At 49.9% G+C, this 26,406-nt stretch overlaps 1 protein-coding gene across 4 annotated transcripts; it reads left to right on the top strand.

The window, feature by feature from the left end:
• The first annotated feature begins 5,736 nt into the window (after positions 1-5,736).
• On the top strand, positions 5,737-26,094 carry Nkain4 (sodium/potassium transporting ATPase interacting 4). 4 transcript variants are annotated; one of them, XM_028885311.2, is made up of 7 exons: positions 5,737-5,961; positions 14,682-14,819; positions 15,090-15,170; positions 16,020-16,217; positions 23,663-23,723; positions 24,804-24,888; positions 25,836-26,094. In XM_028885311.2, the coding sequence occupies exons 1-7, from the start codon at positions 5,908-5,910 to the stop codon at positions 25,843-25,845; spliced, it is 627 nt and encodes a 208-aa protein (XP_028741144.1). In that variant the 5' UTR covers positions 5,737-5,907; the 3' UTR covers positions 25,846-26,094. The 4 variants fall into 4 exon arrangements, with proteins under 4 accessions (XP_028741144.1, XP_028741146.1, XP_028741145.1 ...); XM_028885313.2 differs by lacking the exon at positions 14,682-14,819; XM_028885312.2 differs by lacking the exon at positions 24,804-24,888.
• Positions 26,095-26,406: the final 312 nt, after the last annotated feature.

The raw sequence follows: 26,406 nt of genomic DNA, 5'->3' as shown, positions 1-26,406 counted from the left end.
GCTCTGGTCTGGTGTCCATAGTCATTCATGGCATCACTATCACTGACTGCCCTGGGCTCCATTCTACACTGCATTGTCAGTGGTCTCAGTACTTGCACTTAAATTTCTCTCTGCCCTGGGACCCAGGGAGGCCCAGGCCCGTTGCTCACCACTCAGCAACATGTAAGGTTCTGTGAGGGCAAATGTGCACTGCAAGATTCAGCCTACACTTTCTCCTCCTCTCAGCTGTGTGATCTCCCTCACACGGCTTCCTCATCTGAAATGAGGATCAGACTACCTGCTCCAAGAATCAAGCAAACCAGATGAGAAGACAACCCTCTGTCCCTGCAAGGCCAGCCTACCTTACCCAAGCTGTATTAGTGAAATTCTCTAGACTCTAGAGTAGTGGTTCTCAATCTTCCTGATATTGTGACCCTTTAATACCCTATAATACAGTTCTTTATTGTGACCCCCCCAACCATAAAGTTATTTCATTGCTACTTCATAGCTATAATTTTGCTACTGTTATGACTAGTAATGTAAATATCTGATATGCAGGATATCTGATATATGACCCCAAGAGGAGTCACAATAGGTTGAGAACCAGTGCTCTAGAGTGTGTGTGTACATATATATTCTGTCAGTTATGTTTCTATTATGTAATATATGTATATGATTTCTTAAAGTGACTCACAGGATGTGGTCCTGCTAGTCCAACAATGGCTGCCTTAACAATGGAAAGTCCAAGAATCTAGTAGTTTGTTCAGTCCATGAGGCTGTCTTAGCTGGTCTTCAGTAGACACTGGAATTCCAAAGAAGTAGGCTCTAATGCCAATGAAGGAATAGACTTTCCAAACGAGAGTGAGGACAATCAGGCAAAAAGAGAGAGGGTACTTCTTTCTTGTGGGTACTTTATATGGGCTGCCTGCAGAAGGCATGGCCCAGATTAAAGGTGGATCTTCTCACCTCAAGAGAGCCGGGTTAAAAACGAGTCTTTATTGCAGATAATCCACAGATACTGATAAAAGAATTATTTATTAAGAAATGATACTGGGGAGAAGAACTCACTAAACAGGATAAGGCAAATCTGTTGCAGAGTCCTGGAAGGCTGATGGCTGGTCCCATGCTGCTTCTGCCGCCTGAGTCAATCCCCACCGTCCAAGCCCATGAGGGAGAGAAGAAAAGGGGCCTGTGTATGTGCCCCTCAGGTCTTAAGCTAGCTCAGAGGCCACACCTTAGGGGCTGGTACTTCAAGGTCATAGGTGAAACAGGTATCCACTACAGGTCTCCCCATTTTAAAGTATTTAATTAAGAAAAAAATCTTTCATAGGTATACCAGCTGCTTCAATTTTAGTTGATTCTAGATGTAGTCAAGTTGACAAGGAAGAATAACCACCACAACAGGCAGTGGTGGCACACGCCTTTAATTCCAGCACTCAAGAGGCAGAGGCAGGCAGATCTCTGTGAGTTCGAGGCCAGCCTGGTCTACAGAGCAAGATCCAGGACAGCTAGTGCTGTTACACAGAGAAACCCTGTCTCAAAAACAACAACAACAACAAAATAGCCACAAGTCCACTCCTTGTCAACGTGACACACAGATTTATCTCTTTATATCATGTTTGATTTCCAAACAAAAATAATAACCAGTTCATAAGTAGGCCTATCATGATAAAACTATCCCACATACAATTGCAAACAAATTTTATATTTAACCACATCACCATTATGTCTAACATGATATAACTATCCTGCATATAACCAGAAATGCATTATCAATTTTAGAATAGGTGGCAATATCCCTTGAGGGACATTCTTTACCATTCATAAGAAAGGCAGTCAATGGTTTACCCCAGTAATCAGATCGGTGAATACCCTAACTGTCATCATAGAGCCTTCATCCTGTAACTGATGGAAGCAGATGCAGAGATCCACAGCCAAGCACCAGGCCGAGCTCCAGGAGTCCAGTCAAAGAGAGGGAAGAGGGATTCCATGAGCAAGGGGCATCAAGATCATGATGGGGAAAACTGCAGAGGCAACCAAACCAAACTAGTGAGACCTCATGAACTTTAGACTAGCAGCTGGGAGCCTCCATGGGACTGGACTAGGCCCTCTGCATAAGCAAGATAGTTGTGTAGCTTGATCTGCTTAAGGGGCCCCCTGACAGTAGGATCAGGATCCATCCCTGGAGCATGAGCTGGCTTTTTGGAGCCCACTACCTATCTATGGTGGGACCTTACACAGTCTTGATGCAGGGGAAGGGACTTGGACCTGCCTCAACTGAATGTATCAGGCTCTGCTGACCTCCCATAGGAGGCCTTACCTTGTTGGAGCAGGGAATGGGGAGTGGGCTGGGGGTGAGAGGAGGGAAGGGGGGATCTGTGGTTGGTATGTAAAATGAATAAAAAATTTCTTAAGAAAAAAAGAAAGAAATGCAGTCACAATGCAACAAGACCTGCTGGTCTATAAAGATGGAGCTTGGCACAGGGAGTGGAGGCAGATCCAGAGGGGGATGAGACTGAGCATGTGCCTAGGTTTGGCATAAAGTCACACTGTGACACAGATGAAATGTGTGGATCTGGTGTCTAACTCTGCCTGCCCTTCTATGTCCCCAAGGTGCGCTCCAGGTTAGGAAGTTGGGATGACCCAGAAACTTAAGACGGCATGCTCCTGCTCTGGATGCAGAAAGGTGAATTCCCACAGACAGACCAAATAGCTGAGGCGAAGCCCTGAATCCCAGTCACCCCTGAGCTACAGGGTGTGTCAGGAAGACTTCACTGTTCATGTCTGTTCTCCTGTGAATAAGAACACCCCTCTTGTCTCAGAGAGAGTCCTAAAGAACCTCAGGGAGATGGCCAGGTGGTGGTAGCACATGCCTTTAATCCCAGCACTCAGGAGGCAGAGCCAGGTGGATCTCTATGAGTTCGAGGCCAGCCTGGTCTACAGAGTGAGATCCAGGACAGGCTCCAAAGCTACACAGAGAAACCCTGTCTCGAAAAACAGAAAGAAGGAAAAAAAAAAAAAAAAAAAAAAAAAAAAACCTCAGAGAGGCGATAGCCAAGACTCAGAACCTGCAGACACCAGAAACAAAATGTCTACCAAGAGAACTGGGAAGAACACAGGCTGGGCACTGTGGTGATAGTTTGTTGTACTCTAATAAAATTTGCCTGAAGATCAGAGGACAGAACAAGCCCCTAGATCAAGGGGCTGTATTAAGATAGAGGTCAGGCAGCGGTGGCACACACCTTTAATCCTAGCACTGGGGAGGCAGAGATCCATCTAGATCTTTGTGAGTTCAAGACCACACTGGGCTACATGTGATTGATCCAGTCTAGGAGAGAAACAGAGCCAGGCAGTGGTGGCACACACCTTTAACCCCAGTATTTGGGAAGCACACACACCATCAATCCCAGCACCAGGAAGGTTGAGATAGGAAGTGAAATGGCTAGGTGGAGAATGGCATATAAGGCATGAGGAGACAGGAAATAGAGCCTTTTTTGGCTGAGGACTCAGAGGCATTCAGTGTGAGGATTCGTGGAGACAGGATCAGCTGAGGAGTTGGTGAGGTGAGAAGTGGCTGTGGCTTGTTCCTCTGTTTCCTCTGATCTTTCAGCATTTACCCCAACATCTGGCCCCAGGTTTTTATTATAAGACCATTTAGGATTCATGCAACAGGGCACCCACCTGGTTGGAGGTATGGAGGTGTAGGCTTGGACCATAGAGTATGCAGGTAGGGTCATGCTAGGCTCACTGCTGCACTCCGATGTTTGGTACAGTTTAGGTACCAAGGTAGTTGGAGACAGACAGCAGGCTGCAGAAAGAATGTGTGCTTGTATGCAAAACATGCAGTGAAGCCTGTGGCCCCCACACATGGCCATGGTGAGAATGTACCCAGAGGTGTGCACAGTGTCATGTGGTGCCCTGTGCCATCGAGCTGTCTACACAGTGTTTCCCTTCATATGACACCAAACCCACACTGGAAGGGACTGAGTGGACATTTGTCCACACTGGAGACATGTGTAGCTGTCACAACTAGAGAAGAGTGTCATATCATGGTAGAAGTTAAGATTCATTCTACTCAGCCTAGGAGGGCCCCACCTCAGGAAATTAATCCAACCCCACATCCAGTCAAACACTCTCTGGCACATTGCCCTGTTACTGAGTAACTTTCCATGAAAACCTGCCCAAGAAATCCTGTTATCATCTTCACACAGCTTGCTCTGATGATCAGGACTTCTATGTAGCTCTGTCTCTTCCCCAAGCCTAGGTTGCCCCATTCAGGACACAGCTGTTGAGTCTCTATCCTTGGAGAGAGCTCATGAATCCCAGTTCAGTTCCATCAAGACTACTCTGAGTGGGCAGGGGCGAGTGGATTTTTGCCTCTCATCAGCCTAAAGTCTATTGTCCTGATGACACACACACACACCCCTCTCTCTAAACGTTCCCATTTGTTGGGTCTGAGACTTGTACTTCCACAAGCTTGTATTAAGGATCTTGATTGGCTTCCTCCCCAAGGCTGTAGGACTTGACTTGCTGTTCTATGAAATGGGCTGGCATGATAGGACCCTGCAGTGCCGTATGACTGTTCACCAAACTGAGGTAAGGGGGATGTGGTAATTCATAAAATAGTATGAACGGTTCAGGAGTTAAGTAGCCACAGGAAGTCACAGGTCATTTCTCTGTGAGAAGCCAGTGGTGAGAGGGTGCTCTGTGCACAAGGTTGGCACCCAGAGGAAGGCTATCTACAGATGTTCTGAGCATCCCCATGAGGCCGGGTGAAGCTGGGATTTGGCTCTCTGTCCTGGACTGCTCAGGTCAAGGCCAAAGCTACCTAGACTCCGCTTCCTCTGAAGCCTGTCGCCAAACCACCTGGTGTGAACTGCTTTTCCTATCCACCTCCTCTATCTTCCCACAGTGAGCTACCAGGTGCCAGACTGGTACCTTCTTCCGCTGCTAGCACAAGATTCCTGCCCCAGCGACAGGCTTTTTCTTTTAAATCATTATTCACTGGAACCTGCACTACAGCCCAGTGCTTCCGTCTGACCAGGATATCCATGCCAGCCTGGATGTGAGGCTCCTCTACAACCTAGCTTAATCCCATTTTCAGGCCGCTGTGCAGCAGGGCTTTCTGAGCACTGCTGTGGACAGGACACCCACTAGAGTTCCTAATGCTGTTCCTGAGCAGACCTGGACTAGCCCTTCCAGGCAGATGAAGTACTGATGGGTGAGCGCATCATTCCTCCTGCTTCTGAGTCCTCACTCTCAGATTGGACATAGAGCTCTGGACCAGGTCAGGACTTCTTGGAGACTCACACTGAGAACGCCTCGTGGATGGGGTGAGCCTGAACCCCACAAGAAAGGAGTTTGATGCCAACAGTGCAGAGGTCAGAGGTGTCTGTCCCACCAGAGGATTCTGAGTAGGCACAGGAGCCAGGCCAAAGGCTATTGGAGGGAGACTCGGTTGCTAATTCTGGACAGACTCCTGGGCAGGTCGAATTTGTCTATAGCCACGGCTCAGCCTCTCGCTGCTCTTTGCTGCCAGAAAGCCGTGTCATCGCCCCTTTAAGAAGGGGTCCCTCGCCTCTTCTCCGGACGGCTTGAAGCCCCTAAGGGCTGCAAGTACTAGGGGTGTGTAAGTGTGGAGACAGACACGGAGCAGCTGTTACCCAGAGGGGGAAGGGGGAGGGGATGAGGAGTAGGGAGGGCGGGGTCTGAAGAGAGGGTGGGCAGGGGCGGGATCTAGAAGGGGGGGACGGACAGGGCTGGGGTCTGCTAGGCTTACCCGAGGCAAGCTGGGACGGAATCTACAAGCTGGAAAGAGGCGGTGTCGGCAAGGCAAGGAGGGCGGGGGCGCGGTGGACAGAAGCTTTCGCACGCGGAGGGCTCCAGCCCACTCTGGCAGCAAAGGTGCCCGCGGGAAGCGTGAATACCATGGGCTCTTGCTCCGGCCGCTGCACGCTTCTTGCGCTCTGCGCTCTGCAGCTGGTGAGTCCTGGTATCCTGCGTGGCTCTCCCGACCAGCAGCAGCCCAGGGAGGCCCCTGGACGGCTTGAACCTGGCTGCTGCGGCCAATTTTCCCGGCTGACAGGCATGCGAGGGGAGCGGCCACTGTGGGGGATCTCGGCTGTGCCCTGCTGTGTTTGCTTGGGAAGCGGTGTCCGAGCTGGCGGGGACAGGTGCTGGGGAGCTTCTGGGGGCCCCGGCTGCTAGGAACAAAAGCTTTCGGGCGGGGCTGCCCCTGGAGCTGCGCTCAGGTCCAGAGTGCATGGTCCGGGGATCGTGGTCCGTGGTCCGTTTGATGCGCGCACGCTCTGAAGGCGCCTGTGGTCAAGAGTGCGCGTGTTATTGTCGTGGCACCAGTGTAGGAGCCTGCAGCAAAGTTCAGTGCCTGAGTGTGGACATTAAAGTCGGATGTACCAGAGAGTGTACTCCCATCTTGTACTTGAGCACTGTCTGCTTGGGATCTCCCAATCTCCCTGACCTGTAGAGGAATGAAGCTCTCAGGTGAAGAGCCTTGTCAGAGAACTTGGACGACACCAAGCAACTCTGCAGCTCTCCCTGAGCTTGGAGCCTGGAATGTGGGTTATAGGGCTGACAAGGAAGGGGCTAAAACAAAGGTCGCTGGGGAAACTCCTTTGCGTAGATGCTAATGAGCCCTGGGTATCTGGTCTTAAAAAGAAAATGTAGCTTTGTTGTCTCTGGGCTGGGTGTGGGCCTGGGCCCAGCTGGACGGGGTGCCTCCTCCACTGGCTGAAGCTGGAGGTCCCTGAGGAAGAAGAGGTTGTTTCAAAGACTGTAAGGCTGTTTTGTGTCTTGTCCTCCCAGCAGCAGAGGGGGTGTTTTGTACTTCCAGTGACCACCAGGCATAATGTGGAATTGCAGGGAGGTCCATGGTTCAAGTATTTACAGTTCTGCAGGTTTCCACTGGGCAGGTCAGGCTTGAGAGAGCTGCTTCCAGCCTTGGAGCAGTGTTGAGTCGCCGTCTTTCTTTGAGGTGCCCCCTTAGGGGGCTCCTGGGAAGATAGAGGGCAGTCTTGCAGAGTGACCAGGTCAAGGACAGGGATGACCTGGCTGACTATGAGGTTTAGAACCTGCCCAGTATGGGAGTGGAGAAACACAGCAGCTTTGGGAAAAGGGGATGGCTTTTGTTTCCTTGCACTGCATTTGGCCTGACAGTATTCTCTGACATGTGGTTGAGAGAAGCAGGTGCTCGTCTGTCTCCAGTTCAGGGATGTGGTCCTGGGATGCAAGGGGATCAGACCAGGGCCTGTTCCTGCTTGTTTGACTTCTCCTGGATACAGGTGCAGGTCTAGGACAGGCTTTGAAAATTTAGCTGCAAGTAAGAGGAGGGGGGTCATTTTGGTGCTTGGGTTGGTTGTAGGGCTTCCCTGGACAGGGCTTCTCCAAGACTGAGTCTCAGCCAAGATAAGCCCCAGGACTTTGTGGAGCTGTACTGAGGCCTGTCTGTACCCTTGCTTTGTCCAGCAGGGCCACAGCTGAAATGCCCTCAGGGAGCTGTCAAGGGTCTTTTGTCCTGCCCTGGCTGGCAGTTGGGGGCGGGCCACCCTCCTGGCCTCTGGGAGGAACAGGCCCGATGCCACCCACTGCTCTGGTCTCTGTATGGAGTGGAGAGCAGAGGAAGCTGGGAGTACCATAGGAGTCCTGAGGCTTTCCCTTTTTTGACAAGCGTGAGAGTTTTCTTGTTACCAAGTTACTGGACAAAGGACCTAAACAACTCTCCCTGAAGAACAGCAGGAACTTTGTCGGCTCTGAGCCAGCACTATGCTGAGACCGTTCCCAGACCCCACTTTGCTACGATGACAAGACAGGATTCGGGGCCCATGAAGGGATGTGCAACTAAATTCTGCAGGGCCACTAGCTCTAAATTACCAGTCTCTATGCAGTGGGAGAGTCATACATAGTCATAGAGCTTCTGGGCATGTTAGCTCAGAATTGAGAAGATGCAAAGTACTTTCACCTCTTACAAGGTTTCTATTCCTGAGACAACCAGGGGCTACTCTTCAGACTGAGGTCCTCTAGGAGACATGTGCAATTGATCCAGCCTCCAGCTGGGCCTCACAGGACAGTGCTTTGGGTTTCTTAGTGGACCAAGGGGACCATCTTCACCTCCCTTTTCTTTTTCTCTCTGGGTGGGATGAAGACCAGTCAGAACTAGTCATTTATGAAGAGGCTGACCTCTGTCCCCTGGTGCTGTTTTTTTCTTTTTCTTTTTCCCCCCCTCCCCAAATTTGTAATTTTATATGCAGACTCCTCCAGGAACTAGGAGCCTGCTAGGATGGGGACATCTGGGCTCTGATACTTGAGATTCATTCTGAATCATGCATTTTCATGTTGTATGTAGAAATACTGTGCCTTTGGTTAGTGCTTCTAACAGTTGAATGGAACAAGTGTGCACACAGACCACCATGTGACTCCTTAGGACACATGCACTGGGAGGGGGGGGGGAGGAGAAATGCTACCACTGCCTGCCTGGGCCCAGGGTAGGAGCTTCAAGTTGCCTGTAAGCATGCAGATGTGGAGACCCTGAGTCCTGCTTAAAGGAAGGATATTCCTGTCCCAGAAAATGAGGGAGTGCACCAGGGTCTGAGCTGGTGGATGGCAGGAGAGGTGAAGGTGTATGATCGCCTGAGTGAGGGGCTTGGTCTCAAAGGCTGGCTGCTGTTAGAGCCTTATCCTATGGGTCAAGAGCAGTCTGTGGCCAGGGCTCCATCAGCAGTCCCCATATTGAACATTCAAACAGGCTTCTGCTGCTGTCCATTGTCTGTTGGGATGGACAGCCATTTGGTGCCTCCTTAAGGGAAATTTTCATTGTTAGCAGAAGTTCTGTAGCCTGACTCTTCTGGTGAAATGAGGAAGTACTCACCAAGGGCTTATCATGGCAGATATGACAATGCTGAGAGTCCTGAGTGCCTCCCCAACAGTTATGTGTTCAGTCACACCAAGAATTCAGCAGTGAGCTAGGGGTGCAGATCAGTGGTTCAGTGATTGCCTAGCATGTGTGAGTACTGGAAACACACACACACACACACACACACACACAGAGAGAGAGAGAGAGAGAGAGAGAGAGAGAGAGAGAGATTGGAAGAGTTGGAAACATTTCATTCCTTCTGTTTCCTGTCACCACTGACACTCAGAGACTGTCTTCTGAGCTATGTTACAGATGTATGCTGCTTTCTGTGGCCTTCTAGGAAGCTGAAGGTAGAAAGGGGATGCAAAGTGAGGATCTGCAATTCCTAGGCCATTTCTTACCCATATGGGTGCCCCAAGGTGGCCTTTCCATCATTCTGACACACCCTGGAACTAAAGTTTAAAATCTAGACACAGATCCAGAACCTAATAGCTCCTGGGATCTCTGACAGAGGAAGTAGGGAGGGGCAGGAATTTCTATGGTAGCAGAGAGTCAGACACCAGAGATATCTTTTAGGATTGCTGGAGCTGTTGCTTTTCTGGGGTCACAGCAGCTCTGTAGACTCTCTTGTGGTGTAAGGTACTGGCTAGGCAGTGGGCAAACAGCATATGGGAGGGGTAGCATGGTGGCCCTCTTCAGAAGGTTGTGCTGGTGGGCATCAGTCATTCTGCAAGTTTACTGTGGCCTCAACATACTGTGTTTGGCTGCTGCACTTGACTTGTAGGCCACATCAGGAGCATAGTAGGGAGGGCCAGCAGGGGCAGGGCATACAATAGAAAGGAGTTGACTGGGATCTAGATGGCCAAGGACAGAGAGAAAGATATGAATGAATTCTCAGATCAACAGAGGAAAAGGAGCCCTGCCTGCCAGGCTGATTCTGGTTGGAAGACTTGGAGAAACAGGCAGCTATGGTCAGGGTCATCCTAGCAGGACACTGGGTCCACTAGATCAGGGCAGCTTGTGACAGCCTGGAGAGTAAATGCTAGTCTTAAATAATAGAGGGAGAAGCTGATAAGGGGTTGACCCTGGCTGAGACACCAGGTAGGTAATACTGGGGGTTTGGGGATTGGGGTTGCAGAGGCATGAGGTACAGGTATCTTCCAAGCATGGGCTCTGAGACCTTATACTAAATCTGACTATTGAGAGCTCATCTTGCAAGGACTCTAGGTGGAGGCAGGCAGGGCTGAGTCCCTACCTTGGAGGCTTGAGCTACTCCTTGGGAGGGGCCTCCAAGAGTGCATGCTTCGTAACTCCCTTCTTGAATACCACTCCTCACTCCCTGCTCAGGGAACAGACTGTGATTGACAGTCCTGGTGTTGCTAAACACCCCACCCCCCACCCTGGATCAAGCTCACTGAGTCTCAGTGACCCTACATTCCAGGCCCAGAGCCACCAGGGTGCGTCTAAGCTGGAGGAGGGGCAGGTTCTGAAGGAATTTGGCAGATCACAGAAAGAATCTCCCTCAAAAAAAAAAAAAAAAGTTATAAAATCACCCCCACAGGACAGTAAGTCTGGGAACAGCAGAGCCAGAAGCACTGACTGGGTCTGTCTTTTGGCTTCTTCCTGCCTGCCGCTGCACCATACACATGCACACACACATGCATGAACAGGTGCACGCACATACCTGCATGTGGATGTATGTACACTTGGCTCTATATTTTATACAGATATGACCCACATATGGCCAAACCTACCTGAATCCCTGAATTCTTTGCTAACTTCTGGGGACAGAGAGCATCTCTGAACAAATGGCCTAGACTGGGTCCAGACAGCCATTGAAATGGATCCTGAGGGACTGTTTCTGCCATCTATTGGAAGTCCAGGGAGCCTGAGGAGATGGGGCCTCCTACTTGCTGTGTGCAGCCCTGGACCTGAGCATCCATTAGTCCTACATATCTCCTGTGGGAGAAGAGAGACCAGGGACTCTTTGGAAAGCCACAGAAATTCTCCTAGATCCAAGCTGAGAACAGAAGCCTGGACCATCTCTAGAAGGGGTACAGAAGGCAAATCCCCGTTCTAGGCATTTGTAGCTATGCAGTCAACCACAATGAAGAGGTCAAGGGGGGCTGGCCAGGGGGGCTGCCACCTCAGTCATAAGTCCTGCTTCAAATGCAGTGCTCAGTGAGTATTGGCATTTGTTGACCCCCTGATCTTCAACACCTTCTAGGGAAGTCAGCATGGCTGTCCTGAGACTGTCTTCTATTGGGTTGTGAGCTACTGTCCTTTCCACCCTGGGTCTTACTAGTTTAGTCAGGACCCACCTATAGCTTATTCTCCTAGACAAAGGCTTCTAGGCTGGCCCTGACTCCCTGCTGTTCCTCTGTGATCACAGGGTGCACATTGGCTCCTGAGGCCCAAGGTATCTTTGGAAGGTACAAGTGTCCTAGGCAGTGTGACCTCCTTAGGTCTTTTTACCTTCCACTCAAGTGGAATTAGTTTATGTCTGAAGAGGGGTTCCAGGGTGGTGCTCACCTATTCTTTGGAGGGAACAGAAGCCCCACTTACTTCTGCCGACTACTCCATTCCCTTATATTAGTGAGGTTTTAAAGAAGGATGCAGGTGGCTTGATTATGAGGTCAGACCATGGAGGCGGGCCAGGCGGCTTACCTGAGCATTAGTTATTTTTCTCATTGTTGTGACCAGATACTTGATGTGAACAACTTCAGGGAGTAATGGTTCTGAAGCCATGAACCAAAATAAAACCACTCATGTGGCTCTCTTTGGTGGTAAGAGCATGTCACAATAGCTGTTCACATGGCTGTGACCAGAAAACAAAACATAGGTGGGAACCTGGAAACCAGGGCTGAGCACAACCTTCAAAGGTCTGCTCTTGGTGACCCACTTATACCAGTTAAGTCTGACCTCCTGAAGGTTCCACCACCTCCTAAAATAGTGTCATCAGCTGGGAAACAAACATTCTAACATGAGCGTGTGGGGGACTTTCAGATTCATCCCTAACACCTGGGTCACTGGCTGTCTCTGCCTGTGCTGTTTTCCTGAATCACTTAAAAGTCACATACTTGGGTTTCTTTACTCTTTAGTGTGCATTTCTCTTGTGTAGTCCCAGCACTGTTTACATTAAGACTGTCTAATGCCTTACCACAAGGCTCTGATGAGAAGGTGGCTGCTCCTGAGCTGTCCTTCTTGTTTGGGGCCTCTAAGACTGGCTGCAGTTTCTGCTGTGGACAGTGTGGTGGCTACAGCATCTGACATGCCTGTGTGGGGCCAACACCTATGAGCACTTGCTGTATATACTGCACAGGCCAAGCAGGGTCTGGCACCACTGTGGGTGTGGAAAATCCCAAACTTATATCCATGGTCAGGAAAGGACTAGCCAGGGTGAGCAGTCCTCACCTCAGGCAAAGCCCCGAGAGGCTTAAGGGGACCCTGAGACCAGCCATCTTCATGTCACTCCAACACCAGCTTCTGCTTGTTACCTGCAGGCAGAGCAAGCAGACTTCTAACCAACCCTGGAAGGATTCTTGGCATATTCCAACGAAAAGAGTGTCCTGGTTGAGACACCAACTCCCAATTCCTTAGAGATGATGTAGCTCCAAAGCAGACAGATGATTCCTTGTCAAAATAAAGCAAAGCTCTTGCAGAGCTCTCCAGTGAGCCCTCCATGCATGCCTTCCATGTGAAAGTCATGTAAATAAAGAGACAGGAGCCATCAGCTAGATCAACTATGTCTGCCCATAGAAAGTTAGTGATGGTCCCATTCTCTTCCTCAGTGAAAACAGCCTGTCAGGCCTGACCAGGAGCCAAAAGTTTGGCCAAGCTGCTCTCTATACTGTGAAAGGCCAGAGATAAGAGCTGATCCTTGAGCCGGGCAGTGGTGGCACACACCTTTAATCCCAGCACTTGGGAGGCAGAGGCAGGCAGATCTCTGTGAGTTCAAGGCCAGCCTGGTCTACAGAGCGAGTTCCAGGACAGGCACCAAAACTACACAGATAAACCTTGTCTCAAAAAACAAAAACAAAAACAAACAAGCAAACAAAAATTGATCCTTGAGAATTGACAGTCCGTAAGGAACTGCTCCAACTTCCATATGCATCATTAAGGGGTTTACCTCTATAGGGAGGCACCTTCTCCAGGAGGCTAGCATTGTGAAGGCCTAGCATTAGGAAGGGTCTTTGGAGGTAGGAACTTGGTTAGCAGAGGCTTCCTCCACCAACAGTTGCAATCATGAGACATGTTACAGACCCACTAGGGGCTAGCAGGTGAGTGCTTTGTGACACAAAGAGAAGACAGAATATGTTAACACTGATAGAAGAGGGGCAACAGTGGATCTGTGACAGAGTAGGGGCAGTGGCTACAAGCACTCTGATGGGAGATGGAGCAGAGGGTATGAACTCTCTGGACATGGGGAGGGGATGGGTTTGGAAACTGATTGAGCAGGGAGCAGTGAGTATAAGCACTTTGTGGCTTTTATGGGGCCCTTCTTAAATGGATTCTGCTGGGTCATTCTTGATGTTGACAAAAAGTCTGCCCTTACCTTAGCAGCCCAACTCAGCGAAGTCCAGACTCCTGTAGAACATGCTTGCTAACAGTCCTCTTTTGAGACTTCTTTGAACATTCCCACCACTCCTGGGCCACTCATAGCTATCAGGGCAATGCCAGAGCATGCCCAATTGCAGGTGTTTCCTGGGTGCTGTCAGCAGACTTTGGGTATCAGTCCCATCATACAGACTCCAAGCAGCAGGGAGGAACCTGAGTACTTTCAACTGAAGTCAGTGTTTGAGGTCAAGCAACCCCAGTGACCAAACTGCTCAGCTAGAACGTGACTCAGTGGCAGGAGGTCATCTGGGATTGGAAGCAGCCTGTGCTCCCAGTTGCAGGTTCAGTACTTTCTCTTGATCTCAGCTCATCCAGCCTTGAGGAGGGCCTTCGCCGCAGTGTGGAGACTTGCATTAGGGTTTCTATTGCTGTGATAAAACACCATGATCATAAACAGCTTGGGGAGAAAAGAATTTACTTCAACTTACAACTCTCAGGTCATACTCCATCACTGAGGGAAGCCAGAGCTATTCAAACATGGCAAGAACCTGGAGGACAGAGCAGAGGCAGAGGCCGTGAAGGACTATGGCTTACTGGCTTGCTCATCCTGCTTTTCTACAGCTCCCAGGACCCCCAGCCAGCGTAACCACCTACAGTGATCTGGGCCCTGCCACATCAGTCATCAGTTGAGAAGATGCACCATAGGCTTGTTCACAGGCCAGTCTGGTGGGGACATTTTCTCACTTGAAGTCTCCTCTTCTCAATAGACTCTGGCTTGTGTCTAGTTGTGTCTGTAGCTGGAACAAGACTTGCTTCTCCCTCTCATACTAGAAGCCACTCTAGGTCAGGGAACGCCTCAGCATTTCCAGTGGCATCCTGTGAATGTCACAGGCTCAGGTCCACTGTGCTGCCCCTTTAACATTGCTTCTCTTCCAGAATGTAGCCCATCCTTTTTAGTCTTTCCTTGGCAAACTTTTGTCATCCCAAACACAGTGGCTCCAGAGAAAGTGTTGTGACCTGGTGGATTCAGCCACACTTTCTCTTCCTTCACCTATACCTGCACATGGGATGGAGTCCAGTGAAGGATGGATGGGTGGGTGATGAATGAAGGGTGGACAGATGGAGCCACACAATACCTACTCAGGGTTATGGCCAAGAAGGAGTTTGTGGCCCAACTGGTATAGATATTAAAATAGATGTGAGGGGTACTTAGGAGGGAAGCAAGACTTGGAGGTGGCTCCTTAGGGTCCACTGTTCCTCATGGGCCACCTGTTCTTAGGTCACTGCTCTGGAACGGCAGGTGTTTGACTTCCTGGGCTACCAGTGGGCACCCATCCTGGCCAACTTCGTCCACATCATCGTGGTCATCTTGGGGCTCTTCGGCACCATTCAGTATCGGCCACGCTACATTGTGGTGGTGAGTCCACTGTGCTTGGCTGCCTCTATGCAAGGAGTAGAAGCCCTGCCACTCTTGGTGGCAGCTTGGGCAGAATGTCTTAGGTTGACATCTGTCCAGGGTGGGCTTAGGTAACCCTTTTCAAGCTCAGCATTGGGAAGATCAGACTCAGGGAGTCCTGGCTTTGCAATGAGTTCAAGGGCTTTCTTCCAAGGCATTAGAGAAAATCAGATGTCTTCTCTCTGAAGCTGGGTGGTTCAACTTCTGCCCTATTCTTTCTGGCCTCCCTAGTATGCTGTGTGGGCAGCTGTCTGGGTTACCTGGAATGTCTTCATTATCTGCTTCTACCTGGAAGTGGGGGGCCTCTCAAAGGTGAGTAAAGGTGGGAAGGGGTTCATCCACTGGGTCTTGGCCAGATCACCATGTGATTCTTGATGCTGTTCATTGCATGTTTCCTAATGATGGTGGGAGCTTGATGCATAGTGCTGACCCCAGCACCAGGATTATTTGGGCTGTGATCAGTGCTTCAGTAAAGTTTGGGAAGACTGTTTTACAGGTGGTAAGCCTTGTTGGTAAGGTATTGTGAGTATCAGTGGGCCAGCACACAGGGTGGGTCTCCTAGAAGAGGTCCTTGGGACCAGGCAGTACCAGGGAGGAGTAGGAACTAAGTAGATATCTGGCCCACATGTGTAGGTGTGTCCTTCTCAGGGATGGTGGGATTGGGGCACAAACAGAGACCTTCCTCTTGTGGCCACATGGAGTCTTCTACCCTGGCCAACTGACATGTGTTTCCTGAGGAAGCTCTGGACTGGTACAGCTTTGTTCTCCTACGTAGAGTAGGAGACTCTAATATGTAGTGGTGTGGTGGACTGAGCTAGCCCTGGCTGGAGTTATGCCAGTCACTGACATGAGGCCCCAGACCATGTCGCTTGGCCAGGGACATGAATGAGGGTTTTGAGGAACCTAGATACCATAATAGTGAGTCCTGAAGTCTGCCCAAGGCAAGGGACCTTCCTGGAGGAAAAGGTATGAGGGCTGAGGGCCAAGAAAACCAGGCTTTCCCATGGAGGGACAGTTTGGGGAAACTTGTTCCTGTCCCACACAGCTGGAGAGGAAAAGGTAGAGGGGGACTGGCCACCTTCATCCTTCCCTACTCCAGGCTGTGTTTGGGAGAGGCTGGCTGCCTCCTGATACTAACTTGTCCTGTTGCTTTGTCCCTAGGACAGTGAGCTCTTGACCTTCAATCTCTCCCGGCATCGCTCCTGGTGGGAAGAGCATGGGCCAGGCTGTCTTCATGAAGAGGCAGCCACAGCTAGACTGGGGGTAATGCATGGCCAGTCCTTGGTGGTAGATGCTGGCTGTGCCATGGCGTACAGCTATATGGAAACCCTACACAGTGGTCTGCAGATCCTGCTGGCGGTGAGTGTGGGGACAGGTACCCAGGCTGGAGGCTTATTCTACCCGGGGCAGAGTCAGGGCCTTTCCTTTACCCAAAGGCACCAGCTTGCCTTGTTAAGCAGGACTGCCTCCATACCCTGCAAGAAGCAGAAGAGTCACAGGTGGCTTCCACCCTTAAGCCCGCCTTAGTCCCTGTTCTGCTGCTGTGAAGAGACACCATGACCAATGCAACTCTTATGAAAGAAAGCATTTAACTGGGAATTTGCTTACAGTTCAGAGGTTTAGTCCTTTATCATCATGGTGGGCAGCATGGCAGCAGACAGGAAGGCATGGGGCTGGAGAAGTACCAGAAAGCTACATACTGATCTGTAGGCGGAGAGAAAGAGACTGAGCCTGGCATAGGCTTTTGGAACCCAAAGCCCACACTCCCAGTGACATGCTTCCTCCAACAAGGCCAATCCTAATCCCGACAATGCTTTCAAACAGTGACTAAACATTCAAATATATGAGCCTATGGGTGCCATTCTTATTCAAACCACCACAGAGCTTCATTGTTCTTCTTGTAAGACGGGCTCAGAACCACTTTCAAACCTCAGCCTCTGGTGATACTGTGGTGTACCAGGCAACCAGGAACAGCAACAATGAAGGTGCAGGTTAGCGTGACCAAGATGAATGCTCCCATAACTCCCTAGCACAGGGCAGTAGAAGCAAGGCAGGAATGTAAACACCCCAAGGCTGACCTCAGTGAGACAGTGAAAGGGAGTTTGAAGCCCCAGACAAGCCAATAAGGCTGCAAGTGGGCCCCACTGATGGCATTGTTAAATCTCAACAGATCTGGTGCATTAAGCTAGCATTTCAGTGCTTTTCCCTGAGTCTCAGGGCCCTTGGGGATATTTCACAAGTTCTCACCTCCCCAGAGAGAAAGCAGGATACGGTGCATACTTCCTGGCACACAGTGGGCTGACTAGGCTGGCTGTGAGCCCACAGCCCTGAGAAGTCTGCCACAGACCAGATCCCGTGAGACGAGGAAAGTTTGTGGAGATCTGGCTAATTTCCTAGCACTGTAAGATACCACTGATCTACAGGAGTCCTGCTCTGTGAGCAGCAGAACAGGTCTGTGCCCAGATAGCTCCTATGTTGGTCATAGGGCTGACTGCTTCTGGGTAACTTTCTCACCACCCTACTAGGCAGGTAGAACAGTTCCTTAGCAGCGAATCACTAGCAAGTGTCAGGTGCCACCATCCTGTCGATGGTTGTATCCCCTTGGACGCAGGTTGTCCATGAAGAGCCTAGAGGAGATACAAGTCTCATGAATTCAGAGATGCAGAGACTCCATTATTTTCCACGTGTGTCTGGGAACTTAATCGAAGAGGAAAGATCAGAGAAGGGCTGATGGCACTCTACAGCTGATGAGGGAGGGTGGGAGGCAGAATTCAGGGGTGCATATCTGTGGGTTACAGGGGATGTGGGGTTCTGAACCCCAAAAGCCTTTCCCCAAGGCCTTAGCCCAGGCATTCAGCTAGCCAGGGAGCTATGGAGAGTGCAGAAAAAAACAATATGGGGGAGGCCCATGGAGGCATCTGAGGGGCTGGTGCTGAGACTGGGCTCCCTGATGCTCTCTGTCTTACAACCATGGCAACACAGGTGGCCCAGGCTTCCGCCTCCCTGCAGGGTCCGGGGTTTGGACTTGGCATGGTCTGTCAAACACAGGAAGTTGTGGCATCTTTGGGGATGGGGGATATATGGCCTACATGTTTTCTCTAAGACTTCACAGTTGACACAAGGACTAAATCCAGGCTAGACTCTTCCTTAGCTATTGATATAAAGAAAAGTATTGAGACAAACCCCGACTCAGGAACAGCAGGTGGCAAGGAGACTATGAGGTCCTCAGGCTGCCTATCAACAGCATCAGCTGCTGAAGACCAAGCTAAAGGCACAGGACCTTTCTGAAGAACACTATACCCAGGGTGGGCATCAGGGGCATGCAAACTCCCATCACAGTCTCCAGCTCTCTTTGCTCTCAAGGCCTTTCACACTCCAGTCAGGTGGTCCAGGTGAAGTGCCTCTTTCCAGAACACTCAGCTTCAGGGGCCTCTCTGGGTCCAGTATCAAGTCTGGGCTTCCCCACTGCCAGTCGCTAGACCTCTTACCATGTCCCAAGTTCTATCATTCCAGGACAGAGCCTGGTACAGTAGAGCATCTTGTCCTGGTGCACTCAGGGCCAGCTAGACATGGATACTTTGGTTATGTGTCTGGATTTGCATTGGTACAGAGACAAGAGTCTTGGAAAGACCAAGAAGATATTGACTCATGAACTCTGCCTGGATGGTCATGGAGAAAGATGATGTTACCAGGAACCTTTCCAAAGATCAGTCAGGGCCTTATCCAGCCACACCTCATCCTGCATAGAAAAGTAAGGGACAGGAGAAGCTACTACAGATGCCTTGAAGCCCATTGAACCTGGATCCCTATACTAGCTTCCACTAGGCAGGATTGTCTCCTACCTCACTATGGGTCAGGGTAGGGCCCTACACATTTGGGCCCTCATAGAGGCCAAATTCTGGCTTTATGTCTGTATAAAGTCTATAATAACAACTGACCAGACCGGAGAAAGCAGGCATAGTGACACAAGCCTGCCATCCCAGCATGAAAAACTGAGGGAGGAGGATCACCAGTTCAAGGCCAGCCTGCATACATAGTGAGACCCTTTCTGAAAAATAAAATAAAGCAGAGCTGGGATGATAGATCAGTTAGCAAGATTCTTCCTTTGCAAGCATGGGGACCTGAGTTCAATCCCCTAGAATCCACGGAAAAAATGCTGGACACCAGATGGATGGCTCAGTGGGCAACAGCACTCGCTGCACAAGCATGAGAATCTGAGTTCAGATCCCAACACCCTGTCTCAAGCAATAAGGTGGAGAGTGCCAAAGCAAGACACTTGGAGTTCTCGTCTGGCCTCCACATGCACTAACAGGTGCACACACTTGAGTAGACGTGTGTGTATACATCATACATACACACATAAAATAAATAACTATAACAAATTTTTTAGATGAAATCTCACTAAATAGCCCTGGCTGTCCTGGAACTCTGTGTAGGTCAAGGTCACCTCAAATTCATTGAGACTGCCTGCCTCTACTTCCCAAGTGCTGGGATTAAAGGCATGAACCACCATCCCTGGTTCATTAAATATAATAAAGCACTTTAAGAGATGGAATGATGGTGTGCACTTGTGATCCCAGTGCTTGGGAGGTGAAGACAAGTGGATCTATGAGGCTCACTGGCCAGCCAGTCTTGCCTGTTTGTTGAGTATCAGGACAGTGGGAGATGTCTTTAAAAAAAAAAATAAAAAGGTGGATGATACCTAAGGAATGATATCAAAGGTTTTTCTTTGGCTTCTAGGTGTACATGCACTCTCACACACACGTACCCATACATGTATACACACATGTGCACACATACACCCATGCACACACACACACACACACACACACACACACACACACACACACACACACACACTAACATGCACATACACTAACATAAAATAAAAAAGCCAAAGGGGACCAGAATAGAAACTTGCTCCCTCACAGCTCCAAGATCAGAGCCTAAAGCCAAGGAATTAGTGAGGCTTATTCTCTCTGGGGCTCTGAGGAGAGTGGCCCAGGCTTCCTCTAGTCATGGGGCCGCAGTATTCTCTGGCCTGGGGAAACACCAGCATCCCTACCTGTCTTCAGCCTTTTCCCCACATGACTGTCTAAGCCCCCTCCTTCCTCCTATAAGAATACCAGCCGGGCGGTGGTGGTGCACGCCTTTAATCTCAGCACTTGGGAGGCAGAGCCAGGCTGATCTCTGTGAGTTTGAGGCCAGCCTGGTCTACAGAGTGAGTTCCAGGACAGGCTCCAAAGCTACACAGAGAAACCCTGTCTTGAAAAAAAAAAAGAAAGAAAGAAAGAAAGAAAGAAAGAAAGAAAGAAAGAAAGAAAAAAAAAAAAAGAAAGAAAGAAAGAAAGAAAGAATACCAGATTTTGGTTTAGGGTCACTCCACCCTATATAATCTCATGCTGATGGTTTGTGGACCCTATTTTTAAATATGAACAGATTCCAAGGCACCAGAGTTGGGCTTTGAGGCATGTATTTGATATGTGGTTCAACATACAACTAAACACAACTTCTCTAGACCTTTGCCTGGGCTCTGGCCCCTGAGGACTCGTGTGGCAAGCCACTACCTGAGAGGACTACTCCAGATCCATTTTCGAAGCTGTGCCCTGCTTGTAGAGAAGAGGAAAACCTCGGCTCATAGACCCACCTTGGCCTTGGTGGTTCACTGTGAAATAGGAGCATGTGCCCTCCTGACAAGTGGTCCAGTGGGTCCCATCCACTTTTGTCCTGCCCGATTCCTTCACTGTCCCCAAGCCTGTGATGACCACAGAAACCAAGAGATGACTTTTTCCAAAACTTCAGCAAGAGCTGGTGATGGGAGATGGTGAGGATGCCATCTCCCAGCCATGTCCCACCTACCCATAGGTGTTACACAGAACTAAAGAACAGCCACAGCTGGTGAACGTGGAATTGATTCTGCTGACCTCTCCAGCGCTGCTCAAATCAGTAGAGAGCAGTGGGGAGAGAGACAGTTCCCAGGTCCAGGCGGTGCCTCCTTCCTACTTGTGTGCCTCAGTGAACCACTTGACCTCTCTGTGTCTCAATTATCACCTCTTAAAATGAATGCCGTTTTGATAGATGGACTCAATGAGGTGGGAAGGAGAGGTTTAGGCAACTGTGTTTAACAGCAGACGCAGCAGCCCATAGGATTGTGGGTGCCACACCTGGGGCACAATTGGGTTAGTCCATGGAGGAACCTGGTCACATACCAAGGCTCCCCAACCTTCCCAGCACACACAATGATTGGTAGAAGACAAGTTCATAGTACAATCAGCAACTGATGATAGGAATTGAACTTACATCTGAGGACATCCAAGATGTGAAAAAGCATGCAGCAGACAGTGCGGGTAGCTTTGCAGTCCTCACTACACCTCCACTCCTACCCTGAGCATGCTGCTTAAGTTCAGCCTCCACAGTGGGAAGCTGAAATCAGGTTTCTCTTCCACTGTAACACATGCAGAGGCAAGGGAGGATCCCCATTACCCCAAAATGTGAAGGAAGCCGGTATGATCCTCAGAAGGGAAAGAACTGATTATTCAAGGGTCCCTGTCAAGAATTCTAAAATTGCAGACTCTTAAAAGACAATAACTGGAAACTAGAAAGACAAATTAAGGTCTTGTGGAGTACAGAATGATTTTGGTGAGACTGATACTGGAGGAAGAAATTTGGCATGCCAGTGGGGAGACAGCCTTCTGCCATACTTTTTCAAATGGAATGCTAACTCACAAACCAGGTCTGCTCATGCTTGTTTTTCCCGTTTTAAAAAAAGTGCACTCCTGCTGTCCACTTTGAATAGTGTAAGAAAGTGTCAGGCTTAGCTCTTACCAGACCATTGACGAGGAAAGGCCAAGAAGAGAGAAAGCTTCCAGAAGAGGCCGAGTGGATGGATGCTCAGGATGGTCTGGATGAACAGAGTGCAGAGTGGAAGTCGTGGGGAAAGGAGGCAGGAGTGTGCAGGTAGGGTGTCATGAACCACCAGGGATGAACTCAGGCAGACTAGATGCCAGATTGTACAGAGCCTCTTCCCAAGGAGAGCCTGTCTGTTTCAGCACCGTGGCCAGCTCTTCGTGGGGGCCCACCCTGGAGTGTGACTCTCTACCTCAGGCTGTCCCATGGAATCTCAAAAGATTGTGTGAGAGACCTTTCAGGCTCTCTTCACAGTGAGGAAAATGACTTCCAGGCTCACCTCTAGACTCATTTCTAGACTGCTGTAGTTCCAGGGGAACTGTGGCCTGCACCTGAGCTAGGTAGGGTCTCACAGGCATTGAGCTCATGCATTTCCAGTTTTGGCCTCATAAGTGCAGCCCCCTTTGACAGGAGGGTTTGGTGGCCTCTTGTGAGGCTGCTGGGCCAGGTCAGTGTGGAACCATGGCTTAGAGGGTAAGTGAATCCCTTGAAGCTGCCTGTTGCTTTGCAGAGGGACCTGCCGCATATCCAGAAAGTCTTGCTTCCTTCTAGTCATACTCACAGCCACTGGACAGCTTCCTGTCTCCTCTGCAGTAGCCTCCAATGCTTTCACCAGTCAGGCCCCTTCTAGCTGTGGTGCCCTGAGACACCTCCCACTATAGCTCCTGCTTAGCTAGTACCTTTTGAAATATTTGTGTGCACCAAATCATTCAGGGTCCCAGCAAGACAGAAACAGTTTTCCCAGACCAAGCTGTTGCAGGTGGTGGTGTTGGGGGTGGGTATACACAATATAGGTGTTATGTTGGGGCCCACAGGGGACAGTGCACTCTCCTGAGGTTCATGGCAGCATAATACACAAAGACTGCGTTGTCAGCACAAGGGGAAGGAGGCAGCTTTGCAGGGAAGTGACTAGTCGTGGGGCCTTATTTTCCTTCTCTCTGATGTTCCGGGTTCTCCACTAGCCCATCTGGTCAAAAACCAGCCTGTCTACATAGCCAGTCTGACAAGCCAGGAACAGAGGCTAGATGTGGAGGGAGGATCTGTACCATGGAACTCTCCTGGAACTGAATAGAAGGACATTGTATGATGACATGGAGAATACAGACCTGACCATCTAGGTTCAGAGAACAGAGGGCATGACCTCGCCCCCTCAAAGCTACCTTTCAGGTTTCATGTTGCATAGGGAAGTCCAGCTCTGTTTTTGCATGTCCAGCCCTCTAAGCCATGAAATGGGAAATGGCTAGCATCCTTCAGACTGGCAGGGTCACTTCCTTACCCAGGTGTTGCCCACTGAGTGTGTCAAGGGACAACTGAGATATCAGAATGTAGGCATGTGGGAAGCCACACAGGCAGTGGCACAGTTCCATTTTTTCAGAGGAGGAAATCAAGGCTCAGAAGATGCAAGGCCTCCATCAGATACACATGGGACCATCCACACCATCCCTATGTGCTGTGGGATGTTCTGTATGGCAAATGTGTTGCTCTGATTGGTCAATAAATAAAATACTGATTGGCCAGTGGCTAGGCAGGAAGTATAGGCAGGACTAACAGAGAGGAGAAAAAAAAGAACAGGAAGGCAGAAGGAGTCACTGCCAGTGGCCGCCAGGACAAGCAGCATGTGAAGATGCCGGTAAGCCACGAGCCACGTGGCAAGGTATAGATTTATAGAAATGGATTAATTTAAGCTATAAGAACAGTTAGCAAGAAGCCTGCCACGGCCATACAGTTTGTAAGCAATATAAGTCTCTGTGTTTACTTGGTTGGGTCTGAGCGGCTGTGGGACTGGCGGGTGACAGAGATTTGTCCTGACTGTGGGCAAGGCAGGAAAACTCTAGCTACACCTATGCTGCTGCTGTAATGAGATGGCTTGGCATGTCTGACCTCTTGGTGTCTTTCAGCTCCTGGGTTTCGTCTATGGCTGCTACGTGGTCAGTGTGCTTACAGAAGAAGAGGACAGCTGTAAGTGTACAGCTAATGATAGTGACAGTGCTGTACTATCTGGGGTAGGACCTGAAGGTGGCTCTTGGTGATGACCCATGCCCATTGGGTCTTCACTTCATGCCACAAGTCTGACCATAATGGTGATAGTCCAAAGATCTGAGAAAAGGAGGATCTATGAAGGAGCCCTCAGGTCCAAGAACATCTATCCTCATGACCCCACAGTGGCCCCAGGAGGGTCTGAGTCCTCAGTAGTATGGGCCACTCTGCCTGACACACATGTTGATTGACATTTACTACTAGGTAGGATCCATTTGGACAGATTATCCTTTTCTCTCTTCATGTAGACCCCTTTCAATTTAACTTTGATTTGCAATGTAACACAGTAATGGTTCAAGCTATCCCTTTGGGGGCTCCCAGCTCTGACATAGTCTTATAGGAAGTCCCTGCAGAGAAGGGATTGACAGGGTGGGTAGGTAGTCAGGGCTCCTGTGGCTAGAACCTTCCCCAGAGTCAGAACTGGAATTCAAAACCATCTGCCCCTGAGAGTCAGGCCATGGAATCAGCTGTTCCCATGTTCAAGAGACTTGGTTTTGATTCTGGAGGCTGGTGAGGGACACGCCCCTGGTGCTGCCTGATCACCGAGACGGCAGTTGGCTGCTGGGGATGAAGCAGGAGCTCCACCTGCTGTTTGAATTCAGAACTGCAGCCAGCCTTGAGCTTCAGGAATATGTCCATTTTGCCCAACAAGCCTAGCATCCGTTAGTGTGTGGGTGGCTTCACGGGACAGGTGATTGATGGTACTGAAGGCAGGTGGGGTGCAGCCCCATCCAGGCTGGAGGGTCCTTGTTGGCCTCCCCATCTGACCCCCTTCTGGGAAGGTCCATTCAGACCACAGAGCCAGAAAATGGGGCACAGTACCTCAGAGAGATCCCAGCAAGATTTGTGATACAACAGGGGACTGATTTGGGGGTGTGCCTGTACCCCTTCACAAGCCTTGGCAATACTCCTCTTGCTGGGAATCTGCCACTGGGATTGTTTCCATTCTGCCATCTTTTCCATCATTTGGGTTTTATTTTATTTGGGCTTGATTTCTTTCAGTTGATTTCATTGGTGGATTTGACCCATTCCCCCTGTACCATGTCAATGAAAAGCCGTCCAGCTTCTTGTCCAAGCAGGCGTATTTGTAAGTATGGCCCACTCAGCCTGCATTAGGGTGCTCACAACACAAGGCTCTTCTCCTTGGAGACTTTATCAGGCATCTGTATGTCAATCTGTCTATTCATCTATCACCCCCTAAGATCATGCTCTGGTTAGGCATCAGGGTGCAGTGGCTGTAGAACTCAGCCCCACATGTTGAGCTCAAAGCTCAGCAGGGGTATATTCTTTGATAATCTGGACCAACTCAGCACTGAAATCTGGAGTCTCAGGAATAGGAGGGATACCAATAGGCCACTCTCCAGGGGCTTCAGTGTTTCAGTAAGTGTAGAGGGTGTGAGTATCTGTTTCTTATATTAGGCAGATCACATTCTTTCTCTAAAGCAGTGCCACAGCCCTACAGATGCCATGGCTGTGCCTGGGCTTCCTGGAAGTCCTGGAATTGAGGTCAGAAGGGCATTGAGGGGTTCTCTTGGTGAAGCTGCCTTCAGCAGACCTGGTCCCAAAGATTCCTAATGCCTGATCTCAGAGTGTCCTAGACTATTGTGGATAATGGATATCAGAAGTAGCAGGGCTTCAGCTCCTAGGATGAATGAAGGATGAAGTATAGACCTAGGAAGGGGAGGAGTCTCTGCAGGCTGCCGCTGCAGCTTCTAAGACAAGCCTGGGCTCAATAGATCTCCATCAATAGGGGTAGCCCTTGGGAGATTTCTCTTCAGTGGGGAGTCTGAGTGGATGAAAGGACCCAGGGTGAGACTCTCACTCCACTTCCAGCCCCATAGGAATTGGCCAGGGTCATCCGAGGATAAGATCAGTGCCTGCCCTGGGCGTGGAGAAGCCTACTCCCTGGTATATTTTTGCTATAGCCTGAGCAACTATCCCTTCCTTGGTTCTGTGTCTTTTGCATTTGAAATTCCCCAAGGGAAGGGATACTGTCCTTCTCTCAGGTTTCTCTGATCTCTGCCTTCTCCACAGGCCTGCATAAGTGAAGAAACAGCTGACCCTGCTCCTGCAACCCAGCTTCAGCCACGGGAACAATGAGGAGACTCCAGGCCTGGAGTCACAGCCCCACTTCCCTGCCTGCAGAGCATTTTTTCCAAATTCCCCTTGGATACCAGTGAGGGGAGGGGGCACTGCAGGCTGGGGGGAGGGGGCACTGCAGGCCAGGGTGGCTGCAACTGTGAGTTTGTAATTTTTCTTTCTTTTTTTTTTTTCTTAAAAAAAAAAAAAGTAAGAAAAGACATAAGAGAATATAGAAACCAACAAATTGCATCCCTGGTCTTCTTGGGCAGCTAACAAACAGTAAGCCTAGGCAGTTTTCCCAGGAGTCCCCTGAGTGCTCTGTCCTGGGGTTACAGGGCATCAGAGGACAATAAGAAGGTTCAGTCCCAGCCCAGTGGCAGTGGTGCATGCCTTTAATCCCAACACTCGAGAAGCAGAGGCAAACGGATCTCTGTGAGTTCGAGGTCAGCCTTATCTACAGAGAGAGTTCTACAGAGAGAGTTCCAGGTCAGGCTACAAAGCTATACAGAAAAACTCTGTCTCA

This window comes from Peromyscus leucopus, chromosome 4, assembly GCF_004664715.2.
Source record: "Peromyscus leucopus breed LL Stock chromosome 4, UCI_PerLeu_2.1, whole genome shotgun sequence".
Classification (NCBI taxonomy): domain Eukaryota; kingdom Metazoa; phylum Chordata; class Mammalia; order Rodentia; family Cricetidae; genus Peromyscus; species Peromyscus leucopus.
The sequence above is the reverse complement of the archived record's forward strand: the minus strand, read 5'-3'. Positions and strand labels throughout refer to the sequence as shown.

Bases quoted from the DNA above. Each gene is read 5' to 3' on its own strand.
- Nkain4 (XM_028885311.2), top strand. From the start codon at position 5,908: ATGGGCTCTTGCTCCGGCCGCTGCACGCTTCTTGCGCTCTGCGCTCTG. The intron at 14,820-15,089 runs GTGAGTCCACTG...TGGCCTCCCTAG, and splicing joins GGCCACGCTACATTGTGGTG to TATGCTGTGTGGGCAGCTGT. The intron at 15,171-16,019 runs GTGAGTAAAGGT...CTTTGTCCCTAG, and splicing joins AAGTGGGGGGCCTCTCAAAG to GACAGTGAGCTCTTGACCTT.